This window comes from Micromys minutus (genome assembly GCF_963924665.1).
Source record: "Micromys minutus genome assembly, chromosome: 16".
In the NCBI taxonomy this organism is placed as follows: Eukaryota; Metazoa; Chordata; class Mammalia; order Rodentia; family Muridae; genus Micromys; species Micromys minutus.
In genome coordinates this window covers 14,720,598-14,743,280 of record NC_137985.1, presented here as the reverse complement: position 1 = coordinate 14,743,280, position 22,683 = coordinate 14,720,598, and the positions used below count along the sequence as shown (strand labels likewise).

The following is a 22,683-nucleotide window of genomic DNA, read 5'->3' as shown; positions in this document are numbered from 1 at the left end:
TCTTATAACATGCTCAACATGCTTCGCTTCAGACCACAAACTTTAATTTCACTCTTCCCCGTTCTTTCTTTAAAGGCTTCCTATGTAACCCATCTTGGACTGACTCACAATATGCTAAGATTTCAAGAAGTACCACCATGTCCATATTGATATGCTAATTTAGTAAAATAAATATGTTGGAAACTGTGATATAAACAGAATGCACAGAAGGACAGCAAGGGGAAAAATAATTGCCATCCAATTTTGTATGTAGGAGTGTTGTGGATATGCTGGAGCAGCTCATGTGTGTTAAGCAAGCACACTGTTGCTAAAGCCTACTCTCAGCTCTTCATCAGCATCCTCTAGGTCAAAAATCCTGCTGCTGAGCCGCACTCCCAAGGACATCAGTGGCAGTTTCTAGGCACAAGATTTTCCACAGAACCCTCCTCCCAGCTTCTCACTGAGAGATTCTAGGCAGGTAATCAACTGTTGAACAATATCCCTACACCTTTTTGTCAAGGTCCTCAAAGTATCCTTAAATTTCTTATATACCTGAGTCAATTTTTGAACATGTGGTAACTGCCTCGGCTGCCGGAGTATCTAGAATGAAAGAATTAACAATACACCTTTTTTCATCTGTAAAATCTGTATTCTATTTTCAAGTGTAAAATTCTACAGCTACTTTTCTGGGTTATTGCTCAACAAAGCACTTGCTTAGTGGGAGTGAAGTGCTAACTTCAAATTCCAGTACTGCAGTCAATCAATTAATCAACCAGTAATCAGTAATGGCTTTTCAAAAAATACAGAAAAGTACAAAGAACATACCATGTAGCCGTGTTTTATCCAGTGAGAATTAATCATTAACTTGTGTATAGTCTTTTATATATTACTTAGAAAACATATGCACTACATGTTAAAACTATTAAAGACAGAACTGGTAGCTCAGGGCTACTATGTTTAAATAAGCAGCTAAATTAGTAGGATTGCAAGTCTGACATTTACCTGCATAAATTAGAAGACCCTTTCCAGAATGTAATTGAAAGGAAAACTGGAATATAGCTCAAGGATAGAGTACTTGACTAGAATATTTGGAAAAGACAGTGGGTTTTATTATTAGCACTGCAAGACATGAGGTACATAATTCATTTATTAAAATATATTAACATAAGTCAAATTATTGGAAAAACTTTCAAGAGATTTTATGCTGTATAATTTATACTACTGTATACATACAAACAGACCTAACATTTCATTCTTCATGTTATAAATTACTATAGAAGGTAAATATAATCAAAATATATTGGACAAATTTCCCAAGGAACTAATACAAAGAAAAGTGAAAATTTATTATTACTATGTTAGTGGATGGTTCAGTTAGTAAAAGTGTTTATCACCACACCTAATAGTGTGAGTTCAAACCCAGAATCCACACAGTAGAAGAGAATTGGTTCCTACAACTGTCTTCTGAAATCTTTATGCATGCCTTGAAACACATAGACACAAATGCACACTAAATTGGACCGAGACACACAAAATTAACAAAAAATAAATTTACTTACTATAGATACTATGTTCCAACTTTCATTGTGTTCAATACACTCTTTCTGCAATTCAATTTTAAAAGTTGGCAATGAAATGTCTCGGTACCATAGATTTTTGTAGATTTCACAATGAAGGTAATGTTTGAATTGGGCTTTAAAAGATGAAAATCACTTTGTAAACTAGAGGAGGAAACATGAAACATGTTTACATGGGGATATGTATATGTGTGTGTATATATATATACAGAAAGCCTTGTAACTTTTGAGTATTCTGTAGCAAAATGTCAGTAAATGTGTAATTTCTTTCTAAAGACTATAACATGTCTAAACTTGTTAAGGTACTGAGAAATTTAGCTTTAAAAAAACTTGTTTGGCTTTGCTTTAAAAAAAAGTTTGATTATGCAATACTTTTCACTGAAAGACATCCAACACATCACATTATGATTTTTTTCATGCTTAAAAATTTTACATAAACTGGGGATATACTTCACTTGGTATAGCATTAACTCATATGCATGAAGAACTGAGCTTGAGCTACAAAACTGCATAAATTCAGTGTGGTGATGCATACCTGCTATTCCAACACTCTGGAAGTGAAAAGAGGAGGACCAAAAGTTCTGGATAAACATCAAGTAAATCATAATTTTGAGGTCAGCTTGGGCTATGTGAGATCCTGTCTATAATAAATGTAGATATGTGCCTATGGCAAGCAATCATTTTATGTCTAGGTACTAAGGGCTCCAAACTTTAAAAAGTGTAGTCATTTTTATGTGTATATGTGTTTTGTCTGGATGTAGGTTGTGCACCCACCACATAAACACAATATCCATGAGGCTGTAAGAGGCCATCTGACTCTCCTGAAATAAAGTTATAGATTGTTGTAAATTGCCATGTGGGTCCTATGAATTAACCTGGATCCTCAAAGAAGCAATGACTGCCATTAGCTATTGAGTAATCTCTTCAGTCCCAAGCTTCACACATTTATGACATTACTTGCAAACAGTTTAAAAATGAAACTATTTTTATTTTAATAATTCAATCTTGTTAATTACATAAATCAGTGCATTTGTATACTTGGATACATCTGATGCTTTGATCTTTTATAAAATTTAATGTTTAGCAATAAAATAAAATTTGGTACAAAATGTATTTAAATTATGTCCATTTTCACCCCCTCCTTACCTTCCTCTTCAGGAAACCCACAACCTAAAATTCATATTTTTTTTTTCATTTTTAAATAAAATAACCCACTAAATCCAAATAGTGCTGCCCATGGGTCCAGGGCATAGAAGCAGCCACTAAAGCATGTACAGTCAACCAGGGACATAGCCCTAATGAAAAAGTCAGACTTCCCCCTGAAATACTGGAATATCATTGACACTTGCTACTACACTGTCATTCTCTCCCTCTTTTCACAGATTGGTTTTCTCTTCTTGATTAAAATGTGTCTTCTATTTCAAACAATCTAAAGCTTTCCTCACCATATAGAAGACAAAATTTGATACTTGTCTTTCTGCAGTTAATATGATGACTAGTTCTATTTTCCTGCAAATGATGAGACTGTTCTTTACAGCTGCTTATACAACATTGTACATATATACATACATATATATATATACATATATATATATATATATACATATATATATATATATATATACCACAGTTTCTTGCTACAGTCATTTATGTGTGGACAACTAGGCTGTTTCCATATCTTCCTATCATGTACAAGGCCACAATAAACATAAATGTGTAGATACTGTTTTGACATGCTAATTTTTTAATTTGTGTTGCATATGCCCAAGAGTAAGATGGCTGTATCATATAATAGTTCTTTTAGGCTTTTGAATTATAAAAAATGCTTTAAAATATTTTTTATTTTTTTATTTAATTTTATTGTATATGTACAAGTATTTTGCCTACATCTATCAGTCACTACCTCATATCTAACCCAAAGCAGCAGGAATAGGAATCACAAATGGCAAGTTGTCAATTAGGAAGATGAGGTAGGTGAAATAAAAAGTGAAGAAATAAAGAAGGCAAATGTAATAGCTGGGGCTATAATGTCTTTCTTATGCCAGTGACTAATAACAAGTAAATTTATTGAGAAGTTCAGCATCATATACTATTTATACGGGAGTGGGCTGGAAATAGCCAAAATCAGCAGAAACCTAAGTCCAGCAATGTTTTCAAAGTGAACATATGATACCTCAGACATTGTCATGTGAGGGTTGATAACCACAGCCCAGGGGATAAAAGTCCATTCCACAGAAACTACAAACTTGATTCCTACTAGGGACTGGCTCCAGCATCAGACTGGTCTTACGAAATTTTTACTGGTCAAGGACACAGAACTGAAGTTTCCTTTGTTCTTTCATCAAGAATTGTAAAAATGTCTTCGGTTGGTCTGGAACTCATATATGTCTGGGTACTGCTTATGTGCTTGGCACCCATGGAGGTCAAAAGAGAGCATTAAATCCTAGTGTGTAGTCTGGATCACAGTACTTACAGGTGTACATTGCTCTATTCTGATTATGCAGTTCTAGGGATTGAAACCAAAACTCCATAAATACTAGGTAAATATTCTACCTCTACCCAATGTACTACAAGCCAAGCCACTCTTAAATGTGCATTAACCAATACTATGAAATGTTAAATGTCTTCTAGAAAAATATCTTACAAATAATATCTAATCAAACTTTGCTATTAAAGAGTTGTTAGAACAAAGCCAAACAATTACAGCTTTGTTTTATATTATTCCATTATAGCCATATCTCTAGTAAAAAAAAAAAAAAAAAAAAAAAAAAAGTCAACACAGGACTATCACATTATAAACCTTAAACTTTCAAGCCAGTGACACATGTCACCTATCTCAAATCAAAGGAAATACCTTCTCATGTACTATTCTTTCTTGCATTCATTTGTTCATTCAATATTTTGAGATGAGTACATACCACATGTCAAGCATTCAAACATTAATAGATAGTACTATACAGAAATGCTGGAGATGAAAATTGCAGTTCAGATATTGCCTAGAATTCTGAAATCTCTCAATCACCATACTTACAAGGATATAAACTAAGTAAGATTATATTATCTATAATCTCAGTAATTAGGAGGCAGGCAGATCAAAAGTTTAAAAATACCCTCAATTATGAGGTTGCATTTAAAACCTGTGAAACAGGAGATCCCATCACACATACACGCACTAGCATGTACACACACACACACACACACACACACACACACACCAGAAAATTTCAAAACAGGAATAAGAGAAAACATAAGTAATATAGCAAAATTTATGGTACCCTTTACCAAGCCATAAGATGTCACCCATATCCCAGAAAAGCAGCATTATATAGGAATGTCTCCTTATTTTATTATGTTAAGATAAATTATGAATTATGTATCAAGAAAGTATAAACATTTTTATGATTTTTGTTACATGTCTCAACTTACAGAATTAGCCACAGAAGGGACAGTAAAAGCAGAGACAACTGCCAGAGCTCTGAAGGCCACTTCCATTTTCTCTTCAAACACCAAAATGTCAACCACAACTTCAAGACCAATGACTCACCTCAAGACATCAGAGAAAACAACCAATATCAACACAACAGAGATGATTGTGATAGCTTCAGATGTGTCCCACAATTTACTAGAGATAACACCATCATTTTCTACAGATCTTAGAGAAAATATTAGCATGGTTACCAGAAGAAGCCCATCTTCTTACAGTAGAGAACCAGAAATTATAGCCCCACAGATCCCCAGTCTTAAGACAAAGACCATCCCAAATGTTTATAATTTGACAGTTCCCTCTACTGAGTCTGATACAATCTCATGGATTACTCATGCTTCAGAAGTTACTTCAGCTGCTGCCAGGAAAAACACAATTGCTTCTCAAGTTGAATCAGATTCTATGGTATCCACAGCAACCAGTCCTAGAGAAGACAGGTCAACCCTTTCAACAGCAGCTGTTTCCCCTGACATACCAGATTTGGCATTTATTGAACAAGAAGGCAGATTGTTTGGTCCAATTATAGCTACCTCATCTAGTATTCCTGCTATGACAAACTTAGATAGCCACAGTTCTGAGGAAGATACAAGAATATCTAAAGCAATTCTGACTCATTTACCTTCTGAGCCACATAATACAGTTTCTCTTATCTCTCATGCTAGAGAAAAGACTGGCTCACTCATGTCTACTATTACTTTCTCTCCATATGTATCAGAAATAATGAGACCACTGTTAACTAGCTCTGGGAGAATAATCCATTCGAGAAACCCAACTATTTCTCAAGGCCAGTCAGTAACCACAACCTCATGGATAACCCATCCTAGAACAGAAGTCACTTCAAGGGTGTTAACTACAACTATCTCACCTAATATTCAAGAGACGGTAAACTCAAAATCCGTAAATATTACTCCTAAACTACAGACCACAACTTCATTGACAGCTGATGGTGAGGAACAGTCCAGTTTATCTATGTCTACTCTGACTGCCTCTTTAGGTATAATAGAAGGAACCCCATCACCAGTCATTAACATGGGCACAGAAAAGACTTCAACTCTAGATTTTTCCCTAGATCTATCAGATACCACAACCTCTTGGATCACTAACCCTGAAAAAGAAGTCATTTCAGGCATTCTCACTACAAACTATTCACCTACTGTTACAGACAGGATGACATCAATAAACTTGAAACATACTCCTTCTGAACCACAGAACATAACACCATTATCTACTCATTCTGTGAGAAACAATTTAATCACCTCTACCACAGCTCTCCATCCAGATATAACAGAAATGAAACCACAAAAGGTCACAAGTTCAGACACAGAAAGCCATGTAATGACTTCAACTATGGTTTTGTCACCAGGAAAACATGAAACCATAAACCAAGGGGTCATTCATCCTAAAAGAAAAGATACTTCAGGGATTTTAACTACTGCCACCTCACCTAGTGTTACCAGCCTGATGACTTTGACAACTCTGAAACACGGACGTTCTGAACCACAACCCATGAAATCAGTAAAAACTCATGCTGAGGGACATTACAGCACATCCATGTCTACGCAGCCTGTCTCTGCAGGTGTAAGAGAAATGATACCACAGTCCACTAATTATGGAAGAGAGACACATATAACCACTTCAGTGCTGCCTGTTTCCCGAGGTCAAATAGAGACCACAGCCTCAATGGTGACTCATACAGAAAAAAAAGCAACTTCTGGGGCTTTACCTACCGCCATTTCAACTATTATTCCAAAAATGATGACCTCAACAACACTTATGCCTTCTAAACCACACATCACAGCTTCATTGGTTACCCTTAATGGAGAACAACATAGTTCAGACATGTCTATAACTGCCTCTTCAGTTATAACAAAAATGAAACAATCACTGGGCACTACCACAGGCAAAGAAAGCCACTCACTCATTACAATTCTGCCTGTTTCCCCAGGTGTGTCAAAGACCAAATCTTTAAACAGTACAACAAACGTTCCAGACATGATGGTGTCAAAATCTCAGAAAAATACTTCTGATGTACACACCATAACATCACTGGTTATGCATGCTGTGGAACAGTCCAGTTTATCCACGTCTACTGAAGAAGCCTCTCCAAGTATAGCAAAATTAACAACATCACTGTTTACAGACATGGGCAAAGAAAATGTTGCAATAACTTCTCTGCCCATTTCTCCAGGTCAAATGGAAAAAGGAGCCTCATTAATCACCAAAACTGGAAGAAAAGAAACTTCAGAGATTCTATCTACCACCATTTCAACTAGTGTACAAGAAATGATGACCTCATCAACTATTTCTTCTGAACCACATACCATAGTTTCAGTAGATACCCATGGTGGGGATCAGCCCAGTTCAGTTATATCAATTATGCCTGCCACTTCAGCTTTAACAAAAATCATACCATCACTGGGCAAAAGGTCTGGCATAGAAAGCCATTCAGTGACTTCTACTATGGATATCTTCCAGGGTCAGCTGGAGACCGCAACCTCAGGAGACACCCATACTGGGAGAGAAGGCAATTCACTGACACTATCTACAGTCATCTCAACTAGTGCTCCAGACATAATGACCTCTACAACTGAGGGTCAACCTTCTTCTGATAAACAGACCATAACATCGTTAATCAAACTTGCTAAGGAGCACCACAGTTTATCTGTGCCTATGCAGAGTGGCTCTCCAGGTATAACAAAAATGACAACATCACTATTCACTGACTTAGGCACAGAAGGTGACACAATGACTTCAACTCTGTCTGCTTCTTCAGGTCAAGCAGAGACTAGGACACAATTGGGCACTACTCCTGAAATGAAAGCCACTTCTGGGACCTTATCTACCATTCTTTCATCTACTGTTCCAGAAATAATGACATCCCCAACTCCTGTTTCTTCTGAACCACACAACATAGTTTCATTAATCACCCATGTTGGGCAAGAGCACAGTTTGGCCATTTCTACACTGCCTGTGTCAAGAGCTTTAACAGAAAACATACCATCAGATGTAACTTACCCTGGCAAGAAAGGTCATTCACTGACTTCAGCTCTAGATGTTTCTGTGGATCAAACAGAATCCATAACTCCATGGCTCTCCCATCATTCAAAAGAAGGGACTTCAAAAGTTCTCTCTAGAACAATCTTAACCAGTGCTCCAGACATGATTATTTCAATAAATAAGAATCAAACGTCTTCTGATACACAAACCGTAACACCATTTATTACCCAAGTTGAAGGGCAGCCCAGTTTATATAGGTCTACTGAAGGTATCTCTCCACCTATAGCAGAAGTGACACAATCAATAGTCAATGACTCAGGTACAGAAAGCTATACAATACCTTCAACTCTGCCTGCCTCTTCACATCAACCAGAGACTAGAACCAAATTAATCACTCATTCTAAAATGGAAGGCACATCAAGAGTACAATCTACAACTATTTCTTCTAGTCCTCCAGAAATCATGACCTCACCAAGGACTATTCCTTCTGAACCACATGCCACAGTTTCAATTGTCACCCATGTTGGGGAACAACACAATTCAGCCATGTCTACTCTGACTGCCTCTCTAGGTATAACCAATATCACACCTTCACAGGAAACTCACTCTGGCACAGAAATCCATTCAGTGACTTTGGCTCTCAATGTTTCTGCAGATCAAGCAGAATCAACAACTGCACAGGTCACACAGTCAGCAGAAAAAAAGATTTCAGGTGTTCTTTCTACAACAATATCACCTAGTGGTCCAGACATGATGACACTAGCAACTGTAAACAATACTGATTTTGATACACAGACCATAACATCATTCATCAGCCATGGTGAGGGACACTCCAATTTACCTGTGTCTAATAAGGGCAGCTCAGAAGGAATAATCAAAGTGACGCCAACACTATCCACTGACTTAGGCATAGAAAGTTATGCAATGACATCAGTTATGCCTGTATATTCAGAACAACCAGAGACTAGGACCACACAGGACATTCGTTCTGAAACAGAAGCAACTTCATTAACAAAAAATCATGCCTCATCTCTTACAGAGACCTCAACATCATTCATCACCAAAGCAGAGGGACAGTCCATATCATTGCTGTCTACAAGGGGTGTTCCTCCAAGGAAAACAGAAGTCACACCATCAGTACTCACTGAGTTGGTAACAGATACATATGCAATGCATTCAACTATGCTTGATTCTTCAGGAAAAGCAGAGACTAAGACAGCAATGGACAGTAATATTGATATAAAAGCCACTTCTGAGGCCTCATCTACCTTACAATCATCTACATTTAGAGAAATGAAAACCTCACCAACTGTTTTTCCTTCAGAAGCAAATACTACAGTTTCATTTGTCACCAGTGTAGGGATGCAATCAAGTTCAGTGCTGTCCACAATCCCTTTCCCACCAGGTAGACCAGAAAGTAGAGCAACTCTGCTCAGTACTTCTGATAGAGAAAGCTCTTCAGTGACTGCTAACCTTGACTTTTCTATATATCAAGCAACATCTACTATAACATGGGAAGCAAATACTGGAAGAAAAAATACTTCTGGGACTATACCTAAAATAATCTCAAACAGTGCTCCACAGGGAATGACTTCAATAACAAAAACACAAACATCATCTGATACACAGACCATAACATCATTCATCACTGCAGTGGAGGAACAGCCCAGTCTATTGGTTTCTACTCAGGGTCACTTTCCCGGGAAAACAGAAGTCTCACCACTACTCAATGACTTGGACACAGAGAGCTATACAATGTCCTCAACTAAGCCTGCTTCTTCAATAACAGCAGAAACTATGACAGTGTTGGACACTCATACTGAAATGAAAGCCACTTCTGAGGTCTTATCTACTATCTATCCATCTACCTTTAAAGAAATGACAAGCTCACCAACTGATCTTCCTACAGAAAAACATACTACAGCTGCATTAGTAACCAGTGTTTTAGGGCAACCCAGTTCAGTCCTGTCAACACTCACTTTCTCACCAGGTAGAAGAAAGAGTATAACAGCACAGGTCAGTAGTTCTGGTAGAGAAAAATCTTCAGTGACTTCTACCATGGATATTTCTATAGATCAGGCAGCATCTACAAACTCATGGGGAACCCATACTGTAGGAGAAAATACATCTGGGACTATATCTACATTAATCTCAACCAGTGCTCCAGGCAAGATGACCTCAATAACTGCGAATCAAACTGCTTCTGAGAAACTGACAGAAACTTCATTCATCACTCACACTAAAGCACAGTCCAATATATCTCTGTCTACTCAAGTGAGCTCTACAGGAATAACAGAAATGACACCATCGCTGATCACTGACTTAGTCACAGAAAGCCATGTTATCACTGCAAATATGACTGATTCTTCAGATCAAACAGGGACTAGAGCAATACTAGACACTCAATTTGAAAGCAAAGCCACTTCTTGGCCCTTATCTACCAGCAGTTTGTCTACTGTTTCAGAAGTGATGATGTCACCAACCATCATTCCTTCAGAACCACACTCTACCATTCCAGTAGCCACCAGTGTTGTGGGAAAACCTACTTCAGTCATACCTACCCTTCCTTTCTCTCCAGGTAGAACTGACAGTATATCATCACTGATCAGTAGCTCTGGTACAGAAAATTCATCACTGATTTCCACCATGGATATTTCTGTAGATCAGCCAGCATCCCCCAAATCATGGGGAAATGATACTGAAAGAGAAAATACTTTGGGAACTCGATCTATACTAACCTCAACCAGTGCTCCAGAGAGGATAACTTCAATAACAAAAAATCACACCTCATCTGAAACAAAGACCACATCAATCATCGACCAAGGAGAGGGACAGACCGGATCATTGGTGTCTACACAAAATATTCATTCAGGGATGACAGAAGTCAAACCAACAGTTCTCACTGACGTTATCTCAAATACCTATGCAATGTCTTCAACTATGCCTGCTTTTTCAATAAAATTAGAGCCTAAGACAGCATTGAACAGTAACACTGAAATGGAAGCTACTTCTTCAGCCTTATCTACTATCAAATCATCTACCTTTACAAAAATAATGACGCCAACAACTGTTCTTACTTTAGAACCAAACACTACAGTTTCATTTGTCACCAGTGGAGTCAGGCAACCCAGTTCAAGCTTGACTACCTTCTCTTTCTCAGCTAGTAGAACAGATAGTATACCAAAGCTTGTCAGTAGTTCTGGTAGAGAAAACTCTTCAGTGACTTCTAACCTGAATTTTTCTATATATCAAGCAGCATCTACTAAAACATGGGAAGCAAATACTAGAGGAAAAAATACTTCAAGTAGTATTTCAACCAGTGCTCCTAAGGGAATGACTTCAATAACAAAAATGGAAACATTTGATAAACAGACCATAACGTCATTCAACACTCCAGTGGAGCAACAGTCCAGTCTACTGTTTTCTACTCAAGGTGTCTATCCCAGGATAACAGAAGAGACACCACTACTCACATACTTGGTCACAGAGAGTTATACAATGTCTTCAACTATGCCAGCATTGTCAGGAATAGCAGAGACTATGACAGCAATGGACACTCATACTGAAATGAAAGCCACTTCTGAGACCTCATCTACATTCAATCCATCCACCTATAGGAAAATGACAACCACACCAACTGCTTTTCCTACAGAAAAACATAGCACCACTGCATTAGTAACCAGTGTTGTGGGGAAACCCAGTTCAGTACTGTCTACACTCATTTTCTCACCAGGTAGAAGAGAGAGTATAACAACACAAGAAAGTAGTTCTGGTAGAAAAAATTCCTCAGTGACTTCTACCATGGACATTTCTATAGATCAGGCAGGATTTACAAACCAAGGGGGAACCCAAACAGGAAGAGAAAATACATCGGGAACTATATCTACATTAATGTCAACTAGAGGACCAGCCATGATGACCACAATAAAAGCGAATCAAACTGCTTCTGGTAAACTGACAGAAACTTCATTCATCACCCTTACTGAGGCACAGTCCAGTAGAACTGTGTCAACTCAGGTCAGCTCTCCAGGAATAACAGAAGTGACACCATCACTGATCACTGATTTAGTCACAGAAAGCCATGCTGTCACTTCAAGTATGCCTGATTCTTCAGATCAAACAGGGACTAGGACAATACTGGACACTAAATTTGAGAGCAAAGCCACTTCTTGGCCCTTATCTAACAGCAGTTTGTCTACTGTTTCAGAAGTGATGATGTCACCAACCATCATTCCTTCAGAACCACACTCTACCATTCCAGTAGCCACCAGTGTTGTGGGAAAACCTACTTTAGTCATACCTACCCTTCCTTTCTCTCCAGGTAGAACAGACAGTATATCATCACTGATTACTAGCTCTGGTACAGAAAATTTATCACAGAATTCCACCACAGACTTTTCTATAGATCAACCAGCATCTTCAAAGTCATGGGGAAATGATACTGGAAGAGTAAACACTTCAGGAACTCTACCTACACTAATCTCAAGCAGTGCTCCAGAGAGGATGACTTTAATAACAAAAAATCACACCTCATCTGATACAATGAACACATCATTCATCTCCCAAACAGAGAGACAGCTCAGTTCATTGGTGTCTACACAGAGTGTTCGTCCAGGGATAACAGAAGTCACACCACAAGTACTCACTGATTTTGTCACAGATACCTATGCAATGTCTTCAACTGTGCCTTCCATTTCAGAAAAATTAGAGACTAAGACAGCCTTGAACAGTAATACTGAAATTGAAGCTACTTCTTTTGCCTTATCTACAATCACATCATCTACCTTTACAGAAATGATGACCTCAACCCCTGTTCTTACTTCAGAACCACATACTACAATTTCATTGGTCACCAGTGAAGTTGAACAACCCAGTTCAGTCTTGTCTACCCTCTCTTCCTCAGCAAATAAAACAGATAGTATACCAAAGATGGTCAGTAGTTCTGGTAGCAAAAACTCTTCAGTAACTTCTAACCTGGACTTTTCTATAGATCAAACAGCATCTACTATAACATGGAAAGCAAATTCTGCACGAGAAAATTCTTCAGAGACTGTATCTGAAAAAATCTCAACGAGTGCTCCTGAGAGAATGACTTCAATAATAAAAATGCAAACATCATCTGATACAAAGACCATAACGTCATCCATCCCACCAGTGAAGGAAAATCCCAGTTTATTGTTTTCTACTCAGAGTCTCACTCCCAGGATAACAAAAGTCACACCAATACTCAACGACTTGGTCACAGAAAGCTATACATTGTACTCAAGTTTGCCTGCTTCTTCAGAAAAAGCAGGGACTATGAAAGCACTGGACAGTAATACAGAAATGAAAGCCACTTCTGAGGCCATATCTACTATCAATTCATCTCCATTTACAGAAATGACAATGTTACCAACTGCTCTTACTTCAGAAAAACATAGTACAGCTTCATTTATAACCAGTGTTGTGGGGAAACCCATTACACTCCCTTTCCCACAAGAAAAAACAGATAGTATGCCAACACAGGTCAGTAGTTCTGGTAGAAAAAACTCTTCAGGGACATCTATCTTGGACATTTCTATAGATCAGGCAGCACCTACAAACCCATGGGGAACCAAAACTGGAAGAGAAAATACATCAGGGACTGTATCTACATTAATCTCAGTCAGTGCTCCAGCAAAGATGACCTCAATAACTGCGAATCAAACTGCTTCTGGTAAGCTGACAGAAACTTCATTCATCACCCATACTGAGGCACAGTCCAGTATATCTGTGTCTACTCAGGTCAGCTCTGCAGGAACAACAGAAGTGACACCATCACTGATCACTGATTTAGTCACAGAAAGCCATTCTGTCACTTCAACTATGCCTGATTCTTCAGATCAAATGGGGACTAGGACAATACTGGACACTCAATTTGAAAGCAAAGCCACTTCTTGGCCCTTATCTACCAGCAGTTTGTCTACTGTTTCAGAAGTGATGATGTCACCAACCATCATTCCTTCAGAACCACACTCTACCATTCCAGTAGCCACCAGTGTTGTGGGAAAACCTACTTCAGTCATAACTACCCTTCCTTTCTCTCCAGGTAGAACAGACAGTATATCATCACTGATCAGTAGCTCTGGTACAGAAAATTTATCACTGATTTCCACCACGGACTTTTCTATAGATCAACCAGCGTCTTCAAAATCATGGGGAAATGATACTGAAAGAGTAACAACTTCAGGAACTCTACCTACACTAATCTCAACCAGTGCCCCAGAGGAGATGACTTCAATAACAAAAAATCACACCTCATCTGATACAATGACCACATCATTCATCTCCCGAACAGATGGACAGCTCAGTTCATTGGTGTCTACACAGACTGTTCGTCCAGGGATGACAGAAGTCACTCCATCAGTACTCACTGACTTTGTCACAGATACCTATGCAATGTCTTCAACTGTGCCTTCTCTTTCAGGAAAATTAGAGACTAAGACAGCATTGAACATTAATACTGAAATTGAAGCTACTTCTTTTGCCTCATCTACTATCACATCATCTACCTTTACAGAAATGATGACCTCAACCCCTGTTCTTACTTCAGAACCACATACTACAATTTCATTGGTCAACAGTGAAGTTGAACAGCCCAGTTCAGTCTTATCTACCCTCTCTTCCTCAGCAAATAAAACAGATAGTATACCAAAGATGGTCAGTAGTTCTGGTAGCAAAAACTCTTCAGTGACTTCTAACCTGGACTTTTCTATAAATCAAACAGCATCTACTATAACATGGGAAGCAAATTCTGCACGAGAAAATTCTTCAGAGACATTATTTAAAATAATCTCAAAGAGTGCTCCTGAGAGAATGACTTCAATAACAAAAATGCAAACATCATCTGATACAAAGACCATAAAGTCATCCATCCCACCAGTGAAGGAAAATCCCAGTCTATTGTTTTCTACTCAGAGTCTCACTCCCAGGATAACAAAAGTCACACCAATACTCAACGACTTGGTCACAGAAAGCTGTACATTGTACTCAAGTTTGCCTGCTTCTTCAGAAAAAGCAGGGACTATGAAAGCACTGGACAGTAATACAGAAATGAAAGCCACTTCTGAGGCCATATCTACTATCAATTCATCTCCATTTACAGAAATGACAATGTTACCAACTGCTCTTACTTCAGAAAAACATAGTACTGCTTCATTTATAACCAGTGTTGTGGGGAAACCCAGTACACTCCCTTTCTCACCAGAAAAAAAAGATAGTATGCAAACACAGGTCAGTAGTTCTGGTAGAGAAAACTATTCAGGGACATCTATCTTGGACATTTTTATAGATCAGGCAGCATCTACAAACTCATGGGGAACCAATACTGAAAGAGAAAATACATCAGGGACTGTATCTACATTAATCTCAGTCAGTGCTCCAGCCAAGATGACCTCAATAACTGAGAATCAAACTGCTTCTGGTAAGCTGACAGAAACTTCATTCATCACCCATACTGAGGCACAGTCCAGTATATCTGTGTCTACTCAGGTCAGCTCTCCAGGAATAACAGAAGTGACACCATCACTGATCACTGATTTAGTCACAGAAAGCCATGCTGTCACTTCAACTATGCCTGATTCTTCAGATCAAACAGGGACTAGGACAATACTGGACACTCAATTTGAAAGCAAAGCTACTTCTTGGCCCTTATCTACCAGCAGTTTGTCTACTGTTTCAGAAGTGATGATGTCACCAACCATCATTCATTCAGAACCACACTCTACCATTCCAGTAGCCACCAGTGTTGTGGGAAAACCTACTTTAGTCATACCTACCCTTCCTTTCTCTCCAGGTAGAACAGACAGTATATCATCACTGATTACTAGCTCTGGTACAGAAAATTTATCACAGATTTCCATCACGGACTATTCTATAGATCAACCAGCATCTTCAAAATCATGGGGAAATGATACTGGAAGAGTAAACACTTCAGGAACTCTACCTACACTAATCTCAACCAGTGCTCCAGAGGAGATGACTTCAATAACAAAAAATCACACCTCATCTGATACAATGACCACATCATTCATCTCCCAAACAGAGGGACAGCTCAGTTCATTGGTGTCTCCACAGAGTGTTCATCCAGGGATGACAGAAGTCACACCACAAGTACTCACTGACTTTGTCACAGATACATATGCAATGTTTTCAACTGTGCCTTCTCTTTCAGGAACATTAGAGACTAAGACAGCATTGAACAGTAATACTGAAATTGAAGCTACTTCTTTTACCTCATCTACTATCAAATCATCTACCTTTAGAAAAATGATGACCTCAAACCCTGTTCTTACTTCAGAACCACATACAACAATTTCATTGGTCAACAGTGAAGTTGAACAACCCAGTTCAGTCTTGTCTACCCTCTCTTCCTCAGCAAATAAAACAGATAGTAATCCAAAGATGGTCAGTAGTTCTGGTAGCAAAAACTCTTCAGTGACTTCTAACCTGGACTTTTCTATAGATCAAACAGCATCTACTATAACATGGGAAGCAAATTCTGCACGAGAAAATTCTTCAGAGACTGTATCTAAAATAATCTTAACAAGTGCTCCTGAGAGAATGACTTCAATAACAAAAATGCAAACATCATCTAATACAAAGACCATAACGTCATCCATTCCACCAGTGAAGGAAAATCCCAGTCTATTGTTTTCTACTCAGAGTCTCACTCCCAGGATAACAAAAGTCACACCAATACTCAACGACTTGGTCACAGAAAGCTATACATTGTACTCAAGTTTGCCTGCTTCTTCAGAAAAAGCAGGGACTATGAAGGCACTGGACAGTAATACAGAAATGAAAGCCACTTCTGAGGCTATATCTACTATCAATTCATATACATTTATAGAAATGACAATGTTACCAACTGCTCTTACTTCAGAAAAACCAAGTACAGCTTCATTTATAACCAGTGTTGTGGGGAAACCCAGTACACTCCCTTTCTCACCAGCAAAAACAGATAGTATGCCAACACAGGTCAGTAGTTCTGGTAGAGAAAACTATTCAGGGACATCTATCTTGGACATTTCTATAGATCAGGCAGCATCTACAAACACATGGGGAACCAATACTGAAAAAGAAAATACATCAGGGACTGTATCTACATTAATCTCAGTCAGTGCTCCAGCCAAGATGACCTCAATAACTGAGAATCAAACTGCTTCTGGTAAGCTGACAGAAACTTCATTCATCACCCATACTGAGGCACAGTCCAGTATATCTGTGTCTACTCAGGTCAGCTCTCCAGGAATAACAGAAGTGACACCATCACTGATCACTGATTTAGTCACAGAAAGCCATGCTGTCACTTCAACTATGCCTGATTCTTCAGATCAAACAGGAACTAGGACAAAACTGGACACTCAATTTGAAAGCAAAGCCACTTCTTGGCCCTTATCTACCAGCAGTTTGTCTACTGTTTCAGAAGTGATGATGTCACCAACCATCATTCATTCAGAACCACACTCTACCATTCCAGTAGCCACCAGTGTTGTGGGAAAACCTACTTCAGTCATACCTATCCTTCCTTTCTCTCCAGGTAGAACAGACAGTATATCATCACTGATTACTAGCTCTGGTACAGAAAATTTATCACAGATTTCCATCATGGACTATTCTATAGATCAACCAGCATCTTCAAAATCATGGGGAAATGATACTGGAAGAGTAAACACTTCAGGAACTCTACCTACACTAATCTCAACCAGTGCTCCAGAGGAGATGACTTCAATAACAAAAAATCACACCTCATCTGATACAATGACCACATCATTCATCTCCCAAACAGAGGGACAGCTCAGTTCATTGGTGTCTCCACAGAGTGTTCATCCAGGGATGACAGAAGTCACACCACAAGTACTCACTGACTTTGTCACAGATACCTATGCAATGTCTTCAACTGTGCCTTCTCGTTCAGGAAAATTAGAGACTAAGACAGCATTGAACAGTAATACTGAAATTGAAACTACTTCTTTTGCCTCATCTACTATCAAATCATCTACCTTTAGAGAAATGATGACCTCAAACCCTGTTCTTACTTCAGAACCACATACAACAATTTCATTGGTCACCAGTGAAGTTGAACAACCCAGTTCAGTCTTGTCTACCCTCTCTTCCTCAGCAAATAAAACAGATAGTATACCAAAGCTAGTCAGTAGTTCTGGTAGAGAAAGCTCCTCAGTGACTTCTAACCTGGACTTTTCTATAGATCAAACAGCATCTACTATAACATGGGAAGCAAATACTGGAAGAGAAAATTCTTCAGAGACTGTATCTCCGATAACCTCAACCAGTATTCCTGAGGGAATGACTTCAATAACAAAAATGCAAGCATCATCTAATACACAGACTGTTACGGCATTCTTCACACCAGTGGAGGAACAGTCCAGTCTATTTTCTACTCAGGGTCTCTTTCCCAGGATAACAGAAGTCATACCACTACTCACTAACTTGGTCACAGAAAGCTATACAATGTCCTCAACTATGCCTTCCTCAGAAAAAGCAGAGATTAAGACAGCATTGGTCACTAATTCTGAAATGACAGCCACTTCTGAGGCCTTATCTACTATCATTTCATCTACCTTTACAGAAATGACAACCTCACCACCTGTTCTTCCTTCAGAAAAACTTAGTACAGCTTCATTAGTAACCAGTGTTGTGGGGCAAAACAGTTCATTCCTGTCTACACTCCCTTTCTCTCCAGATAAAACAGATAGTATAGGAACACTGGACAGTAGTTCTGGTAGTGAAAACTCTTCAGGGACTTCTACCCTGGACATTTCTATAGATCATGGAGCATCTACAAAACCATGGGGAACCCATACTGGAAGTGAAAATATATCAAGGACTGTATCTACATTAATCTCAACCAGTGCTCCATCCATGATTTCTTCAATAACCGAGAATCAAACTGCTTCTAATAAACAAACAGAAACATCATTCATCACCCATGAGGAAGCACATTCCAGTTTATCTGTTTCCACTCAGGTCAGCTCTCTCAGAATAACAGAAATGACACCATCACTTTTCACTGACTTTGTCACAGAAAACCATGCAATCACTTCAACTATGCCTAATTCTTCAAATCAAACAGAGACTAGGACAGTATTGTACAGTCAATCTGAAAGTAAAGCCACTTCTGGGGTTTTATCTACCAACAGTTTGTCTACTGTTTCAGAAATGATGGTATCACTGGTCACTAGCTCTGGTACAAAAAAATTATCAGGGATTTCCACCCTTGAAATTTTGATAGATCACCCAGTATCCACAAAACAATGGGGAAACCATAGTGGAAGAGAATATACTTCAGAAACTGAATCTACAATAATCTCAACCAGTGCTCCAGAGAGGATAACTTCAATTACAAAAAATCATACCTCATCTGATACAAAGACCATAACATCTTTCATCAACCAAACAGAGAGACAGTCCAGTTCATTAGTGTTTACCCAGGGTGTTCCTCCGGGGATGACAGAAGTCACTCCATCAGTACTCACTGCCTCAATTACAGGAAGCTCTTCAATGACTTCCACTATATCTTCTTCTTTAGATACAGCAGAGAATAAGACACTCTTGGAAAGTGTGTCTGAAATAGAACCCACTTTGGGGGCTTTATCTAACACTCATTCAACTACTATTTCAGAAATCATAACCTCATCAACTCTTAGTCCAGATACCACAACTTCAATAGTCTCCCATGTTGGGGAACATCCCCGTTCAACCATATCTACCTTGCCTGCCTCACCAGGCAGAACAGAAATCATACCTTCAATTTTCACTCTTGCTGGCACAAGAAACCATTCAGTAACTTCAACTCTGAATATTTCTCCTGGTCAAGCAGAATCCACAGCTCTATGGGATATCCACTCTGGGATTAAACCCACTTCAGAAGTTCTTTTTACTACCACCTTACCTAGTCTTTTGGACTTGTTGACATCAAAAACTCTAAATCATACTTCTTTTGATACACAGTCTATAACATCTTCCAACACCCATTCTGAGGAACAGTCTAGTTTTTCTGTTTCTACGTATGGTGTCTCTACTGATATAACAGAAGCGACATCATCACTTATTCCTGAATTGACCACAGAAAAATCTGCAGTGGCATCAACTCTGCTTGTTTCTTCATTTCTACCTGGGAGTAGAAACTCATCTGTTACCCATCCGGAAATAGAAATCACCTCAAGGGTTCTGCCTACCATAGTGTCTGCTAATGTTCCAGACCTGATGTCATCATCTATGATTCCTTCTAAACCACGTACCACAGTTTCATTACTAACCCATATTAAGGAAAACCCTAGTTCAGCCATGTCTACTCTGCCTGTCTCTCCAGAATTTACAGATATTATATCACCAGTAGTCACTCATTCTGGCAAAGACAGCCATTCATTGACTTCAACCTTTGCTGTTTCCTCAAGTCAATCAGAATCCACGTCCCAGTCTATCACCCATACTATGTACAAAGAGACTTCAGGGAATCTATCTATAACAATCTCACCTAATGTTCCAGACATGACCTCAACAACTTTAAATCATACTCTTTCTAAATCACAGACCATAAAACCATTGTTTACACATGTTGGTGGCCAACCCAGCTTAAGCATGACCACCATGGCATTTTCTCCAAGTAAAACAAAATTAACAACATCACTGAGTACAATATTGAACACAGAAAGCCCTTCTACTACTCTGGCTTTGTCTCCAAGTCTATCAGAGAATACAGCCTCTTTGGTTACTCCTTCTGAAAAACAAGCCACTGTAGGTGTTTTAGCTACTACCATTCCACCTGCTATTCTTGACATGGTGACCTCACCATCTCTTCTTAGTTCTGAACCACATACCACAATTTCACTGCCCACCCCTTTTGAGGGACAACCTAGTTCAACTATGTCTACCCTGACCCTTTCTTCTGGTGTAACAGAAAAGATACCATTACTAGTAACTAGTCCTAATACAAAAATCTATTCAGCATCTTCAAATCTGGATGTTTCTCCAGGTCATCTTGAGATCCCTGCTTCAATGATCACCCCTCCTGGAGGTGAAGCCACTTCAAATATTCTAATAACAGACATCTCACCTAGTGTTTCAGACTTGTTGGCCTCACCAACTCATATTTCTTCTGAACCACATACTACAATATCATTGTTAACCTATGTTGGTGAACAATCTAGTCCAAATATTTCTACTCAGACTAATTTTCCCAGTGTGAAAGATATAACGACACCACTGGCCACTACCTCTGTCGTGAAGAGAGATACAACGGCTACAACTCTGTCTGTTCCTGTAGATCAAAAAGAGAACACATCCTTGAATGTTACCCATTCTGGAAAAGAAGTCATATCAACAGTTTCTAGTTCATCTACTTCACCTGGTCATCCAGAAAGAACTGAAAAATGGTTCATACCTTCTGCCAAGACCAGCACCTCACACCCCAGAACAACATCCCCATTTTTTTATAGTGACATCACTTCCTCAGCATCTGAGGTAGAGACCAGTTCAGCCACAACTCTTTCATCTGGTGCTTCTGAAGAAACAGCCTCTCTCTCCATCTACACTGGGACTAAATCAAGCATATCAACTCTAACTGTAACTCCTTTGTCTATTCTGTCAGGAACCACAGGTTTATGGCCTTCCAGCTCTTCCAAAGAATATACTCTGACTGTGTCCTCTAGTCTCCCTGGGTTTTCTGATCATCCTACAACTAGTACATCTAGTACTGCAACTTCACAGAACATAAAAATGTCACCATCTTTCAGTACAATTAAAGTTGCAGATTTTGTCAGTGATGTTATAAGCCCCACCATGAACTTGTTACCATCAGAGTCTTCAACACATCCACTCACTGTTCTGGAAACTACAAGTGAAACCACTCATCCAATTACCACAAGTTCAAGACCTACTGTGGCTAAAACCACAACTACAGTACGTGGAAGTTCTTTTAACTTTCTGACCACACATAGAATATCCAACTTCTTCCCTCGGAATGTGACTTCAAGGCCAAGTAAGCATGAAGTTTTTTATTTTTGTTTTTTTGAATTGTAGTAATATGAAATATATATTGGTACAATGTAAATATTTTTCTGTAGATATTTTAGATGTACAGTTCAGCATTGTTGTTTGTACAGTGTTATGTACCACCACTTTCAGATTTTAGGCCGTTGTTAGATTTTTGTTTTTTCCTGGATCACTGGGGATTAAGTTACAGAATGCTGCTAAGCTGTACCTAAAACACTCCAAATAATTTTAATCACCACAAAATAAAATTTTGTACATATTAAGCAGTAATACATTCTTCTACATTTCTCCCAACTATTAGTTATTGCATTCGTTTCTTTGCTATTTACTATATGTTTTAGCAGATATTATATAATCACAGCTACTGTGTGTTCAGTACAGCAATAACCATGAGATACTTGGCATACAAATACTCATAACTCATAATGCCGTAATTTGACCCTTATATTTTTCTGTGCCTTCTTCCAGTGTTCTGTGAACCTTAGCATGGATGATGCAATGTTTTTATTTACTTACTCATGCATCCATTTGCCTATTTCTCTCTCTCTCTCTCTCTCTCTCTCTCTCTCTCTCTCTCTCTCTCTCTCTCTCTCCCTCTCTCTCCCTCTCTCT

At 38.7% G+C, this 22,683-nt stretch overlaps 1 protein-coding gene across 1 annotated transcript in view; it reads left to right on the top strand.

The window, feature by feature from the left end:
* The window catches only part of LOC308430871 (uncharacterized protein), a gene marked incomplete at both ends in the record, with an annotated part of 216,021 nt that overhangs the window by 27,674 nt on the left and 165,664 nt on the right, over nucleotides 1-22,683 (top strand). The window contains 1 exon segment of the mRNA XM_080930149.1: nucleotides 4,985-22,057. Coding sequence (XP_080786275.1) covers nucleotides 4,985-22,057 — 17,073 coding nt within the window.